The sequence below is a fragment of the Pleuronectes platessa genome, chromosome 21, assembly GCF_947347685.1.
Source record: "Pleuronectes platessa chromosome 21, fPlePla1.1, whole genome shotgun sequence".
NCBI classification, from domain to species: Eukaryota; Metazoa; Chordata; class Actinopteri; order Pleuronectiformes; family Pleuronectidae; genus Pleuronectes; species Pleuronectes platessa.
This window is the reverse complement of record NC_070646.1, coordinates 8,530,298-8,545,798: the sequence shown is the minus strand read 5'-3', so window position 1 is coordinate 8,545,798 and position 15,501 is coordinate 8,530,298. Positions and strand designations below refer to the sequence as shown.

The window sequence follows — 15,501 nt, the reverse complement described above, 5'->3', positions numbered from 1 at the left end:
TTTTTGAGGTGTTCACTTATATTGACATATACCACATACATTACACATACATTCCTTTGACCTCTTTATTACACTCTGTAGAACAGTCAACACTTTGTACCACACATCCCAGCTCCCTGTTTCAATTCACACACACACAAAGTAGAACACCAACAGCAGATAATGAGCAGACCTTGGCCTAAAATCTCTCCCCCACAACACACTAAGGCAGCTGCGTTGAGACAGGAACATTATGACCTCTGGTAACCACGACAACGGAGTGCACGTACGATATCTTCATCACGCGACATTCCAAGAGGATGAGGCACTGCCCCGTCTAGATGCAGTGGCCTCCATCTAGTTTCGACCAATCCAAGAAGAACCCCAGTCACGCCCAATATATCAATATATAACCTATGTGCGCACTCTGTTTAAGCGCCATTTTTTCCTGTGCTGCCTTCTGCATAGAGTTAGAGGCCCATGCATGTTCAATTGCTGGACACCGCGTTTTCCTGACCTGTGACCTCTGAATAAACTTGCTTGATTTCAACTTGAGAACGACGACTCCTCTCCTTTGATTTTCCACCCGTAACACTTAATTCAGGAATGGATCGCCTGCTCAGTCTTTCTCAATCAGAGGCCTCCCGCTGTGGCTTTTCTTAGAAGAAAAACTAATCACTATACATTTAACTGTCAAGACTGGCAGCTGATACCTGGTATTGATATTAAACCCTTCACCAGCTTTTCATCCAGGAATCCTTCAGCATCACTTTAATTTCCCCTCTCCGTCTCGCCCCGTTCCCTCTCGCATCACGACAGCCCACTTGAGAAACAATGGATCCTTTTGTCGTCGCTCTTCTTCCCCCCCGACCGAGGAGACACGAGAACTCCGCAATAACATGTTCACCACTCAATGAAAACTGTTAATGAGGCACACACCTGGGGGAGCGGGATCACAGGAAACCCGGTCTAGACGAGACATAAAACACAGGAAGCGAGTGGGGTGTGAGGAGCAGGGGGGGATGTGAGAGGGTGAGAGTGTGACATGGTTATTTATGGAGGAGCCGTGAGACCTATGGGAGGAAAACTGAAAATTGAATCCCCTTCTTTGCAGCAAGGAATGTCTTCCTTGTAATGTCAGTCTTGTCACACCATCTCCCTAGTTCTAATCCTGGTTTGAAATAGATCATTGTAAAACCAATATAATCAGAATTATGGGATTATTATTTCTTAAAATATATTATTTGCTAGGATGACATGTTCTAGAGTAGAAAAATTTAACCAACCCAGGTGGGAATAGCTGAAGTTCACGTGTTTCTTTCATGTCAGATTTGCGGTCAGGGATTACGACGTTAGTTATACACATTGACTTTAAATGTATGTATTTTGTCTCACACTAAATATTCGAAATATAAAATGGTAAAAGCTATTTTACTCCAGGCTTAATAGCCTCACCAGTTTTACACTTTGATGCACATATTTCCTATTTCTCCTTTAATTTAAAGTTCAGGCCACTCGGGAGCAAATTAGAAAAAATCTTTAAAAGTTAAAATGAAAAATTCATTGGTACATTGTGAACAGTTTGTGATTGGCCTACAACTTTTAGTTTTCAGAGACTGAAAACTAAATATATTTCCATAGACTATATAGAAATGTTCTCCACTTCCTTTCCACTATTCAGAAAGGAAGTCAAAATATTTCTAATACCTGATTGCTAGTGTCCAAGTTAATTTCTGCCATATGTAAAAGATGATGACAGGATTGAAACGTTGTTCTCTTAGAGCCGCGGCGTAAACACACAAGTACAAAAGCAACACAATGGATGGAGCTAAACAAATAAGAACTAAATCACAACGAACAAGAGCTAACACAATGATCTATACTGCAACCAACAAGTGTGTGTGTGTGTGGGGGGGGGGATCGTGATGCTTTGGCTTCAATTTAAAGGGGCTGTCACGTCATTCATAGAAACGGTCTATGGTTTTTATTGTACTTAGTGTCCTGGATACGGATAGCGATGACAGTCACAGTATTTCTTTGATACATGTGAAAACAGAAGGACGAGGTGGAGGCACATTGGTGACATTGATTTCTACGTGGGAGCTTTTCTTTTGTTCCGTTTCACATCTCACACAATTGCCTCGTTTCTTGTTTCTCGCTCTATTTGATTTCTCACAGAACCACTTCAGTTCCCTCATCTTGTTCCTTTGTTTGGGCGGGATGAGGTCAGAGCTCCAACGCTACATTTAAAAATTTACAATGAGGGCTCGAGATGAAAACTCATTCATTCGGCGTGAGATTCTGGCTGCTACAGGCAAAACTAAATCTATTACTCACATTGCTTTTTCACTGTGGTTTGTTTCACATGGAGTCCAGAGAAGAAATACACGGCTCTTCATCTTGTTGTGCTCTATTTTCGCATGCCGACATAGCAGTGTAGAGTGGCTGAAAAACCCAAAGAACCGGAAAGAGGCTAAGAGGCTGCACACATCTGAAAAGTTTTGGTGTTAATTCACTGTTCTCCGCACCTCCAGTAATCTTTTCACATGGTACAGATAATGGGTGACGCGATCGACCACAGAGAGCCGAGTGGGCCTCTGAATGCGGTGTATATCTACGTCTGTTTGCCCCTGCTCGTAGGAACAATGCAGAAACATAACCGCTCTGCAAATACAAATGGCTCTTACAGCCGCCTCGCAGGAAAGACTGAGGGGGGGAGAGGGGAGAGGGGAGAGGAGGGGGAGTGACAAATCACCTCGGCTTAAAAATGGCCCTGCCACAATAGCACAGCCTGAGAACAAATAATGAATAAATAAAGTTCTCTGAGATTGAATGAGAACTTCAGGGGAGCAATTTGTGAGGCAGGAGGATTGGTGTGCGTGTGCGTGTGCGTTTGTGTGAGAGAGTGTGACAGTGTGTGTTTGTACAAATGGCCCCTGTGCTCATCTCGCAGATTAAAGGAAGACAAGTGGGACTGGGGGTACGAACAAAGCAGCTCGGTCCGAGTTCCGGTCCACAATGTGCATCGATTACAAATTTTAAAAACCACATGGCGATGACTAATTGGAGCCACTACAGGATCACCAGGCGTGGCACGTACCTGCACCATATGAATCATCGCGCCTCGGATAAAAATACACATGCACATTTCACAAGAGGCCTCAAGTGAAATCAGGGTGTGATTTGAGCTGGGATCAGGGTGAAATCGACTCCCGGCCCTTCGCTCTCTGAGGGCCCCCACGCTCGCCATTTACTCCCCTCTCGACATGTAACGACCAATCAGAAGCAAGATAGGAAATAAAAAAAATGGGTCATGGAGAGCCTAAAGTAATGGAAGAACCAGCAGGAGGTCAGGTTGTGGTGCACATGGCGGAGGAGATTGCGGCGTGTAAAGAGTGTGCTGATTGGTGTTATAAGTGCAGGCCGCTTAAAGGGCTTCTCTTTCCCTGTGTGTTTCCAGAGAAATGGTTTTTCTTCCGTCAGGCTATTTTTCTCTTTCTGTCTCCTTTCCCTGGCAACAACCTTACGTAACACACACTCTACCCTTTATCCATGTGATGAAACTGTCCAGCAAACCCCACCAATATCCAACTGAAAATGTCACACATTGCAGGAGTCATGTTTTATTTTTACCTGGATATATAAAATAAGAGTTAGTCATTATGGCTGCCTAAGGATGTGAACAAGGTGGAATGAAAATGAGAGCGGGAAAGGGTGGAGGGGGGTTGGAATAGAGTTGGAGCAAGATTAATGGCTGTTTAAAAAGGAACAGTATTCATCAGTAGTCAGCTTCAGGTGCCGAACAGTCGGTGTGTGTGTGTGCGTGTGTGTGTGTGTGTAAGTACACTTTGCAACAAGTTTAAACTTTGTCGAACTTCGATTCATGTCTGGTTGAATAAGTGACCACATTACATTGATACTGATTATTTAGCAAATGAGAGCGAGGCTAAATTTCTTCTCTGACTTGCCGTCAGATAAACACACACACACACACACACACACACACACACACACACACACACACACACACACACACACACACACACACACACACACACACACACACACACACACACACACACACACACACACACACACACACACACACACACACACACACACACGCGACGCTTCACAATGTGCCAGAATCAACATTTTATTTCTTGTCAAAAATCTTCAGGAGCAGATTCAACCTTCACCGGTACAAATGATCATGTCCCCATATCGCTAGAGAAAACATCTTTCCCACAGGATGCCAACCAAGTGAACGTTCCATATAAATAACAAGTAAAAAGTTCAAGGAATTCCGCTGGAGCACATGAAACCACCTCGCAGTGTGTTCGTTCTACATCACTTGCACTTGTAGGTGAGATGTTTGCGGTGATAGTGGATCCACGCAGGAGCAGCGATGAGCCCGGTCAGGAAGCCGATCATGGCGCCCAGGCTGCAGGAAACGGGCCAAACCTACAGGAAGCAGAGGGTGAAGTGAGTGGGATCGTTCACAGCCATTAATGGTGATCAAACACTGAATTGTTGCCTTAATAGATGAGGAGGAGCTTGAGTATCTTGCCCACCGGCAGACGTCTCCGCTCGGGTAATGTTCGGTTAGTTTAAACAGGGGCATCTGGAGAACTACAGCTCTGTTGTCATTTAGACTTATGCTCTAATTATCTAACTCTAATTTGCCATTCCCACCAGTCATTTGGCAAGGAACTCCCCTCGCAATTATAATTTCAATATATCTCCTTTTAGTCATTTGAAAATGTGATTAATTTAATAAAAAGGATTTAATTGTTACTGGATGAATTCTAATTTCATCCTTATAGAGTTTGTATTTGATACAGTTCAATGATGAATGGAAAAAACCTGTGGTGGAGCTGTACTGTACTGTGGCCAGAGGCGGATACAACATAAAACTATTTATTACAACTTACAAAAGCTCGTTTTTTTTAAAGTTTATAGGGTGATTCTCGAGTGACAGATTGTTTCATTTGAATCAGTTCAGAAGCCTGAGGATATATAAGAGGGATGTCCCATAAAAAGACATATTTCAATACCTTTGTCCTGAACACCAGTTTAAAGAGAGTTGATATTAAAATAGAGATGCCTGTCCTGCACTCTTAAACACAGTTCCTGTTTGCCCTGAGGAATTTATTATAATGTTAGAAAAGGTTTTTTTGATCTATTTCTGTTTTCGACTGAACTAAGAGTCGGCATATTGCTTTAGTCTTTTTACTTAAAATAATGAAATCAACATTAGAACAATAACCCTTGATGAACTCATTGCAAAAAACAATAATAATTCTATTCGTATCATCAACATAATGGTTTGCAAACTTCCTGAGTTTTTTATTTATTTATTTAATGTATCAATATATCAGTGCTGACACCAGAATATTTGTTATGTATTTGTCTGATGATTCCTGAAGCTCCATGAAGCTCTGCAGCATGAAGCTACTCGTTTACTATCATTTCATAATTTTATTTAAAGAAATTCTGCTTATTATAAAACCTAGCATACTCACAAGACCTTTTCCCAAAAAAGCCTTAGAATACAAATATTAAATGTTCCTGCATGATGCCTAACACAAGGACAAAGATCCCACTGTGTCCCTTATTTTTATGAGAGACATGAGCTGACCTGCCACTGCCGGTCCCAGTCCAGAGGTATAGGGAAGGCTCCCACCCAGGCTCCTACCAACGTGCAGATGACTGTAATCTGGAGACAGGTGTCCCACACTGACATCGCACTGGAGATGGAGATAGAGCGCAGCAAGGTCAGGTACATTCGATTCAGTTACATGAGATAAACACATGAAACACATGACAGAGGGGACAGGGAGAAGAGCTTACCCATGCCGACTGAACACACGTATCCAGGCCTGCACATTGGGCCCGAGGACACAGAGACACCTTAACGTGGTTAGAGAGGTCAGCAGCACAGCGAGGGAGAATGTCTCCAAGGCGGATCTGGAGAACACGATTTAGAGGTTCAGAGCACCAATCAAATCCCTGTCTAAACCCTCAGAGTTTTAAGTGTCAAAAGATACCAAACAATAGACAACAGCAATGTTTAGAGCATACTGATTAGAATGTATAAAACACAATAACATCATTAAAATGTACAGAAACAAAATTTGAATGTCACCATCTACTCACTCAATCAGCGGAGCTCCGTAAAGCACCACCACCGTGTGAAAGAACAGGCACGACAGGAAGAAGTACACACATGAACGAAACAGTCTGGACAGCTGCATGGAGGGAGGGGAAGAAAGTTCAACAAAACAAAAGTTAGTCAAATGAAAAATTCATTTCCTATGTAGTAACAGTCTCAGATAGAGGAATGTGTTACGTTCATATTTACAACCATGGATTTCTACACACACACAATAAGAATGTAAAGACATTTGACGTAAGCTGTGATTCCAATGATGAAAATTGATCAAGTTTATTTAAAGCATCTGCACTGTATTCAGATATTTAAGGGACTTACTTCTAAATTAAACTGAAATCTGAAGAAATTAAATGTAATTTGTATTTGTAAGCATCACAGAAGGATGAAAGGATTGTGTTTTTATCGTGCACTGAACTGTCACTATAACACACATCTACTTTATCACTGTATGTCACTGATGATCGCTGCCACCGCCGCCACACACCCAGCGGTCAGTCAGTCACCTTGTATCCCAGCGTGTGCCTCTTGATGGGCGGCGAGATACCGAGCAGCCAGAAGACGGCGACATTGACCGCGCACACCGAGGCGGACACCGAGTAGATCCAGAGCAGGTGGGTCCCGTACACCGAGAAGCCGCGCACCAGCACCGCGGGCAGCACGGTGGCCATGAACACCGCGGAGGCTATGATGGCGTGCGCGGACGCCATGGATTTGATTTCATGGTCCCACATGTCGGTGACCTTACCAGTCAGCGGTCAAACTACTGCAAATATCTACATACAATGTTTTTAAAAATGTTCGTTTAGCAGCGGACGTGAGGAGGAAGTTGTGTCCATGGATTAAAGGACGTAACTTCCGTAAACACGGAACTACAGTGACTTCCGCTTAGACTTCACAATAAGAGTCCAATGTTAGGTTAAAATACTCTCGAGAAAAGACTTAGAATTGTTTTAAAGACTGCTTTAGCGAGCTATTAAGAATTGTTTTTGTCAATAGTGGAAAGTACGTAACCGATTCGCCAAGGTCATGATGGTGTGATATCATTAATGTAATCCTTTCATGATGAGGAAAAATAACTATAATAATATTGACCTCTCCAAAAAATGACTCATGTGGTTTGTTGTTTTTGTGTCTGTGTAGAAAAGATTTTAGATTTTCAGGTCTCTATTGGAAACATGGCATGATGTCAATTTGATTCATTGAATAAATTAAGCAGTCCAAAGATGAGGCATGTACAAGAATATAATCACCATCAGGGAACTTGTATTTTGAAGAAATAAAAAACTAGTCTGCAGGAAACAGGAAGTAGTATTTACATTTTTTTTGTTTATTACAGGGAGCCTGCGTGAGGGACATCATAGCCAGCCAATGAAACTAGACGTCGTCATAGCATTGACCAATCAATCTGCTGCGAACTCTGAGCAAGACGAAAAGCAGACCGGAAGTTTACAACTAGCCAGCAAACAAGCTAACAGTTAGCTAACACTTCACTTCAGTTCACCGACCGTCGAGAAGACCTCCCTTATAACGAACGAAGGGAAAAGATGGTTTGTGAAAAATGTACGTATTGACACATCGACATACTTTCTACCTAAGAGTTTAGTCAATTTGTTTAGCTGTTTACGAAGGCTGGGGGTAGTTCGGAGGCTAACGCTGTGTGACTTTACCTCCTCGTAAACACCAACTTTATTCCTGTATAACGCTTGTTATTGTTGCTCATCTGTTATTGTTGCTCATCTGTTTATGTGGCTCATCTGTTAGCTGTGTTTTCCCTGTCGTTACAGGCGAGAAGAAGCTCGGTAAGGTCATCACCCCTGACACCTGGAAGGATGGAGCTCGGAACACAACAGGTGATCTCACATCCTTCATCGACGTGAAATGACTTGAGACTAACAAATGCGGTCCTAGAGAAGCTATAACAACAATAGAAGCTGTCTGTTACAGAAAGGGGGAAAACCCTGAAAGTACGAACACTTTTCAACTCAACTGCAGTACTCGAGTAAATGTGCTCAGTTACATGTCACTGGTTTTGGGAGCTATAGTGCATAAACCCGGGTTGTTTTCTCAATTTTAGCTACATTGGAATTAGGTTTGATGATTCGATAGTTACTATAACAATGCTGGAGAGACAAAGCTAACAGTGTACAAGCTCTGGTAGAATCTAATTTAGACTGTAGATGACAGAAAACCACATATTCAAGATTATTTCGCTTTGCTCACTGATGTGATCAGACTTTAGGTCGGAAGAGATCTAGTTTTATCATGGTGTGGTCGTGCATTAGAAAGACATTTACCCGAACGTTTTTTAACTACCTTTTACAAAATGATTGTGTCTGATATTTGTTGTTCATCTTAACTAAGGTATTAAAATTGGACAACAGCTCACCTTGTGCTACATCTTTCTGAACTGACAATTACTTTTTGTGCACATTTAATAGTCAATAAAATCCCTGATCAACATCCATATTTGCATCCTTCAGAACATGATTACAAACCCAAGCTTGACTCTCTCTCTTTAAAAAATAATTCCTGACACTTTGTTTCCCACTTCTCCATATTTCTCTTTTTCTTTTAATTGTGAGCCAATGTGATGTTATATTACTTAGTGGGTCATGTTTAATGTGGTTCTTTCTGCTTCTTTCACTCAGAGGGTGGCGGGCGTAAGCTCAATGAAAACAAGATGCTGACTTCTAAGAAGGCCAGGTGAGGCTTGACGAAGACTGACTTTAAAAACATGCAGCACCAGTTCATCTTTAGTAATGGATCTGTGATTTATCTCCCTCACAGATTTGATCCTTACAGCAAGACCGGCTTCGCTACCTGCAGGATCTGCAAGAGCTCAGTTCATCAGTCTGGATCACACTACTGCCAGGGCTGTGCATACAAGAAAGGTATAAAGTTTGTGTTGCTCTCGTGTATTGTCCCTTTTTAGAGGTTTATTTTTTATATAGTTGTAGAGGCCAGTTTAATGAAGAAAATGGAAACGAGACTTTTCTATTATGTTTGTGATTTTTAAGTTTTCTAAGGAAATTAAATTGTCTTACTGAGGCTAGTGGAGCAGAGACACTTTAGAATCTGAAAATGTTCCTATCGTCCCCTGAGGCAATGAGAGCATAGAGAGTTGGTTCATTTCTTAATTACCCTCTTTATGCAGAAATGCAGAAAGTTTGCTTTGTTATTCATTTAATTTATATTATTTATTTGAGTTTTCAATTTTAACTTAATGAACTCAATCATGTTTGTTTGAATGAATTTGCACTTGGATCCAAATACTAACCCCATGTAAATGTTGCTGTTCCTTTGTGTCTGTTAGATATGAAAACATGTTCTCACAGCTTGTGTCCACTGCCCCCAAGTGACCAAAACAGATACTGCAGGTTAAACATAATGCTAAAAATGCCTTAATTCAAGCAAGTTTGAAGATTATAATGGGTTTATATGCTGCGTGTCAAGAAAACACTAGAGAACCGTGGCTCTCTGTAAAGGAGAGCATCTCTTAATCGTTTTGCATTTACAAAACAATCTCTATTTGCTATTTTGTCTACAGGAATCTGCGCAATGTGCGGAAAGAGGGTTTTGGACACAAAGAACTACAAACAGACATCGGTGTGACAGCGTGCCAAGAAGAGAACTGTTCTACAAGTGCAGAATGGATGTGATGATGAGATGGAGGTGTTTGTCATCTTGACACATTTTCTTAATTTTTCCATAAATCCTTGTTGTAAATCTTTATTGTTATTCTCCCCACCTCAGTGAAAGAGAAACATTTGGAGTTGGTTTTATCTCTTTATTGTAGAATATTATATCAAGCTACTGGAACTAATTCAGTGGCCATACGCAGGGTAGCCCTGTCCTCTCCAGTCACACCACCAGTTATCACCTGTTTATTGAGCCACGGCTTATTGTTTGTAATTTTTTGTATTTTAAATTAAATACTTAGACCTTTGCTTTTTAACAATAATTGATTTCTTATGTAATCCGTTCTTTGTTGCATTTTTTTGAGTGAATATTAAAGCATTCAGTGTGAGGACCTCATCTGTCAGGGATATTTTGTACCTTTGCCTGAAGCAATCAAGGGTTTAATTTTAGCCTCTTACGCACAACATACCCATATTTGTCCTGTACGCCTGTAATAATTGGTTTATTCGGACATAATCAGATTTAGAAACTGCATGCTGCACTGTCAGGTGGGATCCCCCTCCTCCTCTCCACATGCTGTCAGAGGTTATAGTTCACAGGCTGTCTGATGACAAGCCCCTCGTTTGACATTTAAAGGCCCTGCTCGCCCCCAGGCCTTCAACCACTTGCTTTTATCTTATAGTTATATTGATTCATCCTGTTGTTCCACAGCACGAAACGGCACCAGGCTTCAGCTGGTTTAGTAAATGTACAGTAGGTAATGTTTGGTTGTCATAAATGCAATGCATTTAACAAAATAAGCTGCTGTGATCTAATATAAAATAAATTGACCACAGCTGTAGCTGGTTGTTTATTGTAATTCTGGACTTTATATTTCCTGATATTACTGCAATAATGGGGCTATGACACAGGGAAGAACCCATTAAATCTTGATGTACATCTGGATCAGGTGTTTTTTAACGTGTTCGTTGATTTCTCAGATAGTTATGTATGGTTCTTAATACAAAATATCTAGTGTATTTGAATGCGGTTTCATAAGGAGAATGTTTGGCCATTATTGTTTATAAGTTGGCAGGATTCAGGGGAAACTGCATCACAGCTTCGGATAAATAACTTTCTTTAATTTTATGAGATTGTTTAGACATTTTCCCTGATTTCCCAGTGAACATGGATCTTTTGTTTTAAATTAATCAAAAAAGTTCAATCGACTTATATGTATGAGTGTCTGGGAGTCAGCGCTGCTTGATTTAATTTCAGGGGACTGTTAGGCCTTGGGGGAGGTACGTGCTCTATACTGAGTGCTGTTCGGTGGTGAACATGGTTTAACGTTAGCGTGTTGGCATTAGCTCAAAGCACTGCTGGGCCTGTGTGCAGCCCAAAATTATCATTTAACTATAGAGTCTTAAACTTGAAGTTCGCACACTTGATGCAAAAAATTTGTAGAAATTAGTGCATAGTATGAAACTGAGACACTTATAAAACAAGCACAAAACACTGAAACTTTGACCTGGGCTGTTATCTCTTCAAAAGAAAGTTGACAACTTCCATGATGTTTCTATCATTTTTATTTAGGCAAAAAAATCCCTGTTACAGTCATCAGCAAAATGTACTCAGTGCATTATTCAATCACTCGTTGGATTACAGATGTCTAAAAAATTGTCATAAATTACAAATACTTCATAATTTTGTGCAGAATGGCCACAGACTGTTAAATATTATTATATTTGGATGATTTTAAATACAATAACAAAGTATGGGAATGTATCTCTTTGCAAAAGCACCAAAGAATTTCCCATCAGGAAATCAAACTATGAAGTATTGCCACATTACAACATTGCACTCACGAGTTATAAAAACAATTGCCATGTAAGACTGTGATATATCTAGCAAAGGCACCAGGACTGCGGAACTACATTTACTGTTCACAGTGATTTTCAAATTGTGGATTTCAGCGGCTGGAATTGAAATCTTTCCGGTTTTAGTGTGGAGTGGTTGAGATCCAGAGTTGGCTCGAATCCAGCATAAAGAAAAAGCAGCGTTACATTTCCTGCTTTTGATTTTTGGTGATTTTATCCAAATAGATTAAGATGCGGATCCGGTGTCACTCCAGAGTTTTTTTTCAGTGTGCTGCTGTGTAGGGGGGGGGGAGTCAGTGGTGGGTGACATCTGTTAGGACTGCGAAAGAGTCAAGAACTCCTCCCGGGTTTTGGGGTCGTCGAGGTAAACTCCCAGCATGGTGCTCGTCACTGTGCGGCTGTTCATCTTCTGGACGCCTCGCATCACCATGCACATGTGCCTGGAAAAAAACACACATACACACATGGCTCGGCTTAGTGGTAAAGAGTACGGGGTATGGGTTTGGTTCAGGGAAGAACTCATTAAATGTTGGTGCTCATTCCAGATCAGGCAGGAGATCCAGGAATTGTTTTTCACTGTCTTTAACATTGAGGGATAGGGCGCTTCTTAACCTTTTTACCATTTCTCCAGGAAATAATTGATTGATCTTAATGAAAATAATCATGCATATTTTATTATTTTTAACAGTGTGTCGAAATTGGTGCAGATTGATTGAATTTAAGTGAACTGTCGGCGCTCGGTGAAAGAATCTGTCAACTTTCCACATTTTGCCTGTGAGGGCTAGGGCAGTGTGTGTGTGTGTGTGTGTGTGTGTGTGTGTGTGTGTGTGTGTGTGTGTGTGTGTGTGAGAGATTGCTTACGATGCTTCAATAACCACAGCTACGCCTTTTGGCTGCAGAGCCTCAGATATTCCCATGGCTATCTGCTTGGTCAGACGCTCTTGAACTGAAAGAAACAAAATAAAAGGACCCATGAACACATGATGACACCAGATAAGTGCTGTTGTCACCTGCTGAGACCATTGACGTATAGCACCATCGCTGTCATTGCTTACCCTGAAGCCTGCGACTGAAAATCTCCACAATCCTGCAGAAATCAGAGCAAAGAGAAAATTGATTGCAGATTGGGTGTGATCAATTTAATTGCAATCATTTTCTAAGCTGTTGATTCACTCTGGCATCAGTCCCTGACCCCTAGTTTCAACTCTGACCATCCTGCTGTATAACCCCCTCATCTATGAAAGATTCATCTGAGTCAGATTCAGACAGTTTATCCAAAAAGGGACTCGGTTACTGTTATTCTGGCTTTGTGAGTTCCCAGAGATTTTAGGGAAGACAGAGATGGAGACAGGCTGTGATAATAACGGGTGATTCCCACAGGTCCACAGGGATTTTCTCATGGCTCGAGATAGAGCTGAGTTTGGACTTGTGTCTGTGAGTGTGCTCGGTGAGGGGACTAGATTACGGCCAGTGGGCTTAGACCCTAAGCCTCCAGGTCAATGCACTGAGATAACAGAAGAACGCAGCCAATTGGCACTAACACCAGAACCAAACGTGTGTGTGTGTACGTTAGTGTGCGTGTGTGTGTGTGTGTTGCGTTACCTTGCCAGCTTGCTCAGTCCCACCACTTTTTTGTTGGGGATATACCCGATGTGAACCTGGAGGGAAATACAGCAAAGGTTACACACAGACTAACACAGACACACACTACACAGCACAGATACACAGACAGACACCCACTGTACAAACTTGCAAAGACAAACACTACACAGACTTACACACACTACACAGACTTAAACACAGACACACACACTGCACAGACTAACACACAGACACACTACACAGATGTACAGACAGTAAACAGACTTACAAAAACTCTGCACAGATACACAGACCAACACACACTGCATACATGTGCACATTGACACACACTGCACAGACTTAGAGACACACAGTGCACAGATGCATAGACACACACTCCACGTAATTACACACAGACACACACTGCACAGATGCACACACTTACCTTTCCAAAGAAGGGCACCAGGTGATGCTCGCACAGTGAAAACACGTCTATGTCCTTCACTATCACCATCTCATCGTGGTCTTCATCAAATATGGCGTTATTCAAGATGTCTGAGGAAACAAATATTTACTGTTGAAAAAAATGAAGGTTTGGAATAAAGAATGGGCCATAAAGTTTGTTAAATCATTGAAAAGGTCACTTTTCCTGATAACCGATGAGATTTATCTATAATATTTGCTGGCACTGGTCTATACCATCTTTATGAACTCAAGAAGGGCTCTAGCTTATAATAACTATCACTTCCCATATTCTAAGGGGAGACGTCTTCAAACCAAACGTCCCAAATATAACAGATACTCAGTTTACAACCTCATAGTCACCAAATATTGACATTTTCAATATTTAAAATGGTTGCTGATTGGTTGCTCATCATTAGTAGCTGACCAACTAATGAATTAATCAACTAATTGTTTTCGGCTCTAAACTCAGCAGCAGATTGAAGAATCTAATTATAAACAGAACGTCTGACAAACCTGCTGCTTACCCAATAAACATTTACACCTCAGTCAACGCGAGTCAATGCAGCATCATTACTTGAAATTCCAGCCTTTAAAAGTTGACTCAATTCCTCTGTATAACAATTAAAACCCAACTCACCCATCCATTTCAGTTTTTAAAACCAGATTGAATAGATTGTTTATTCTATTTACGCAGTATCATACATTTCATTTGTACAATTTAATAAGCATGTTTATCCTCTTTATTTATTTTACTTCTTTCATTCAACTCTTTTGAATCTTTTTTGTTTTGCTCTTGTTTAAAACTGCTCTTGACTTGAATTCTCTAGCTTCTCTCTCACTGTGCTGTGATTCTAGCCGCGGTGCAACAGTTGGTTTATATCTCCTCTTGCTATTAGTGATCATTTCACATATAAATGAAAAGATCCAGAGTAGAAGGGAGGGTCTGCTCTTACCGTCGATGGTCTCATGGTAGCCCTTGGTGAGGAACTGCATGGCCTTGGCGGCGCGGAGCGGCGTGCGCAGCAGCCCCTGTCGGTCCGTGTCCTCGCCGAGCTCCCGCAGGATGCTGGTGTAGGCGGCCTCCAGCGCCGGTAACCGGGACTTGTCCTCGGACTCCTTGCGGGACGTCTCGTGCTTGCAGAGCACCATGGAGGACTTCATGCGCTCCATGACGTCGATCACGTTGCCGTTGCAGTGGCCGTTCATGATGGGAGCGCTTGGCTGAGAAGTATGAGGATGGAGGAATGAGATGAGTGCAGGTTCCCCTGGGGTTAAGTGATCCTGTCCCCGGTGCTCCCCGCCTTATAAAGCTTCAAAACGGCTGCGACGTGCGCATCCGTTTCCCATTTGCCAGCGTGCCACCTACGTCAAGAGCTCGGGTTTTCTTCAGCGGAGTTAAATGTCAACACCTCCACCCAGACCAGGCGCACCGTGCAACCGATTCTCTGCGCGTCCCTCTCATCTCTCATCCATTCGTTCTGACTCCTGCACTGGAAACCAGACAAACCGCTCTCTCATCATCCCACTATCAGCAGACTCCGCGTGGAGCAAGAACTGTGTCCGTGCAGTCAGGCCCATTACACCCATGATCTGTTGATTAACTGAACTATGACCAGTGGTGCATCCATTCGATTAGGTGGATAGATCTATCGATAGAAATGCACACGTGTGTATATATAGGTATTTGCAGTTGTGTTTTTGTATTTGACAGTGTTTTCTTATTTGCTTGTGTTTTGTGATTTGCCATTGTTCTTTTTGCTAATGTGTCTTCTTATTTGCTGTTGTGTTGACTTATTTGCCGTTGTT

General features: G+C 41.8%; 3 protein-coding genes across 3 annotated transcripts; 1 reads left to right on the top strand and 2 right to left on the bottom strand.

The window, feature by feature from the left end:
- Window positions 1-4,122: 4,122 nt before the first annotated feature.
- On the bottom strand, window positions 4,123-7,006 carry pigf (phosphatidylinositol glycan anchor biosynthesis, class F). The gene is made up of 5 exons (XM_053413444.1): window positions 6,658-7,006; window positions 6,139-6,230; window positions 5,833-5,949; window positions 5,621-5,729; window positions 4,123-4,443 (listed from the first exon to the last, which is right to left on the bottom strand). Exons 1-5 carry the CDS (start codon window positions 6,883-6,885, stop codon window positions 4,330-4,332), a joined length of 660 nt encoding a protein of 219 aa, XP_053269419.1. The 5' UTR covers window positions 6,886-7,006; the 3' UTR covers window positions 4,123-4,329.
- A 543-nt stretch (window positions 7,007-7,549) lies between these two features.
- Window positions 7,550-10,184, top strand: cript (cysteine-rich PDZ-binding protein). The gene is made up of 5 exons (XM_053413445.1): window positions 7,550-7,714; window positions 7,939-8,004; window positions 8,803-8,857; window positions 8,942-9,045; window positions 9,702-10,184. The coding sequence occupies exons 1-5, from the start codon at window positions 7,699-7,701 to the stop codon at window positions 9,764-9,766; spliced, it is 306 nt and encodes a 101-aa protein (XP_053269420.1). The 5' UTR covers window positions 7,550-7,698; the 3' UTR covers window positions 9,767-10,184.
- A 1,156-nt stretch (window positions 10,185-11,340) lies between these two features.
- gch2 (GTP cyclohydrolase 2) lies at window positions 11,341-14,901 on the bottom strand. The gene is made up of 6 exons (XM_053414055.1): window positions 14,649-14,901; window positions 13,676-13,785; window positions 13,252-13,307; window positions 12,705-12,736; window positions 12,511-12,595; window positions 11,341-12,089 (listed from the first exon to the last, which is right to left on the bottom strand). The coding sequence occupies exons 1-6, from the start codon at window positions 14,899-14,901 to the stop codon at window positions 11,963-11,965; spliced, it is 663 nt and encodes a 220-aa protein (XP_053270030.1). The 3' UTR covers window positions 11,341-11,962.
- Between the last annotated feature and the right edge of the window lie 600 nt (window positions 14,902-15,501).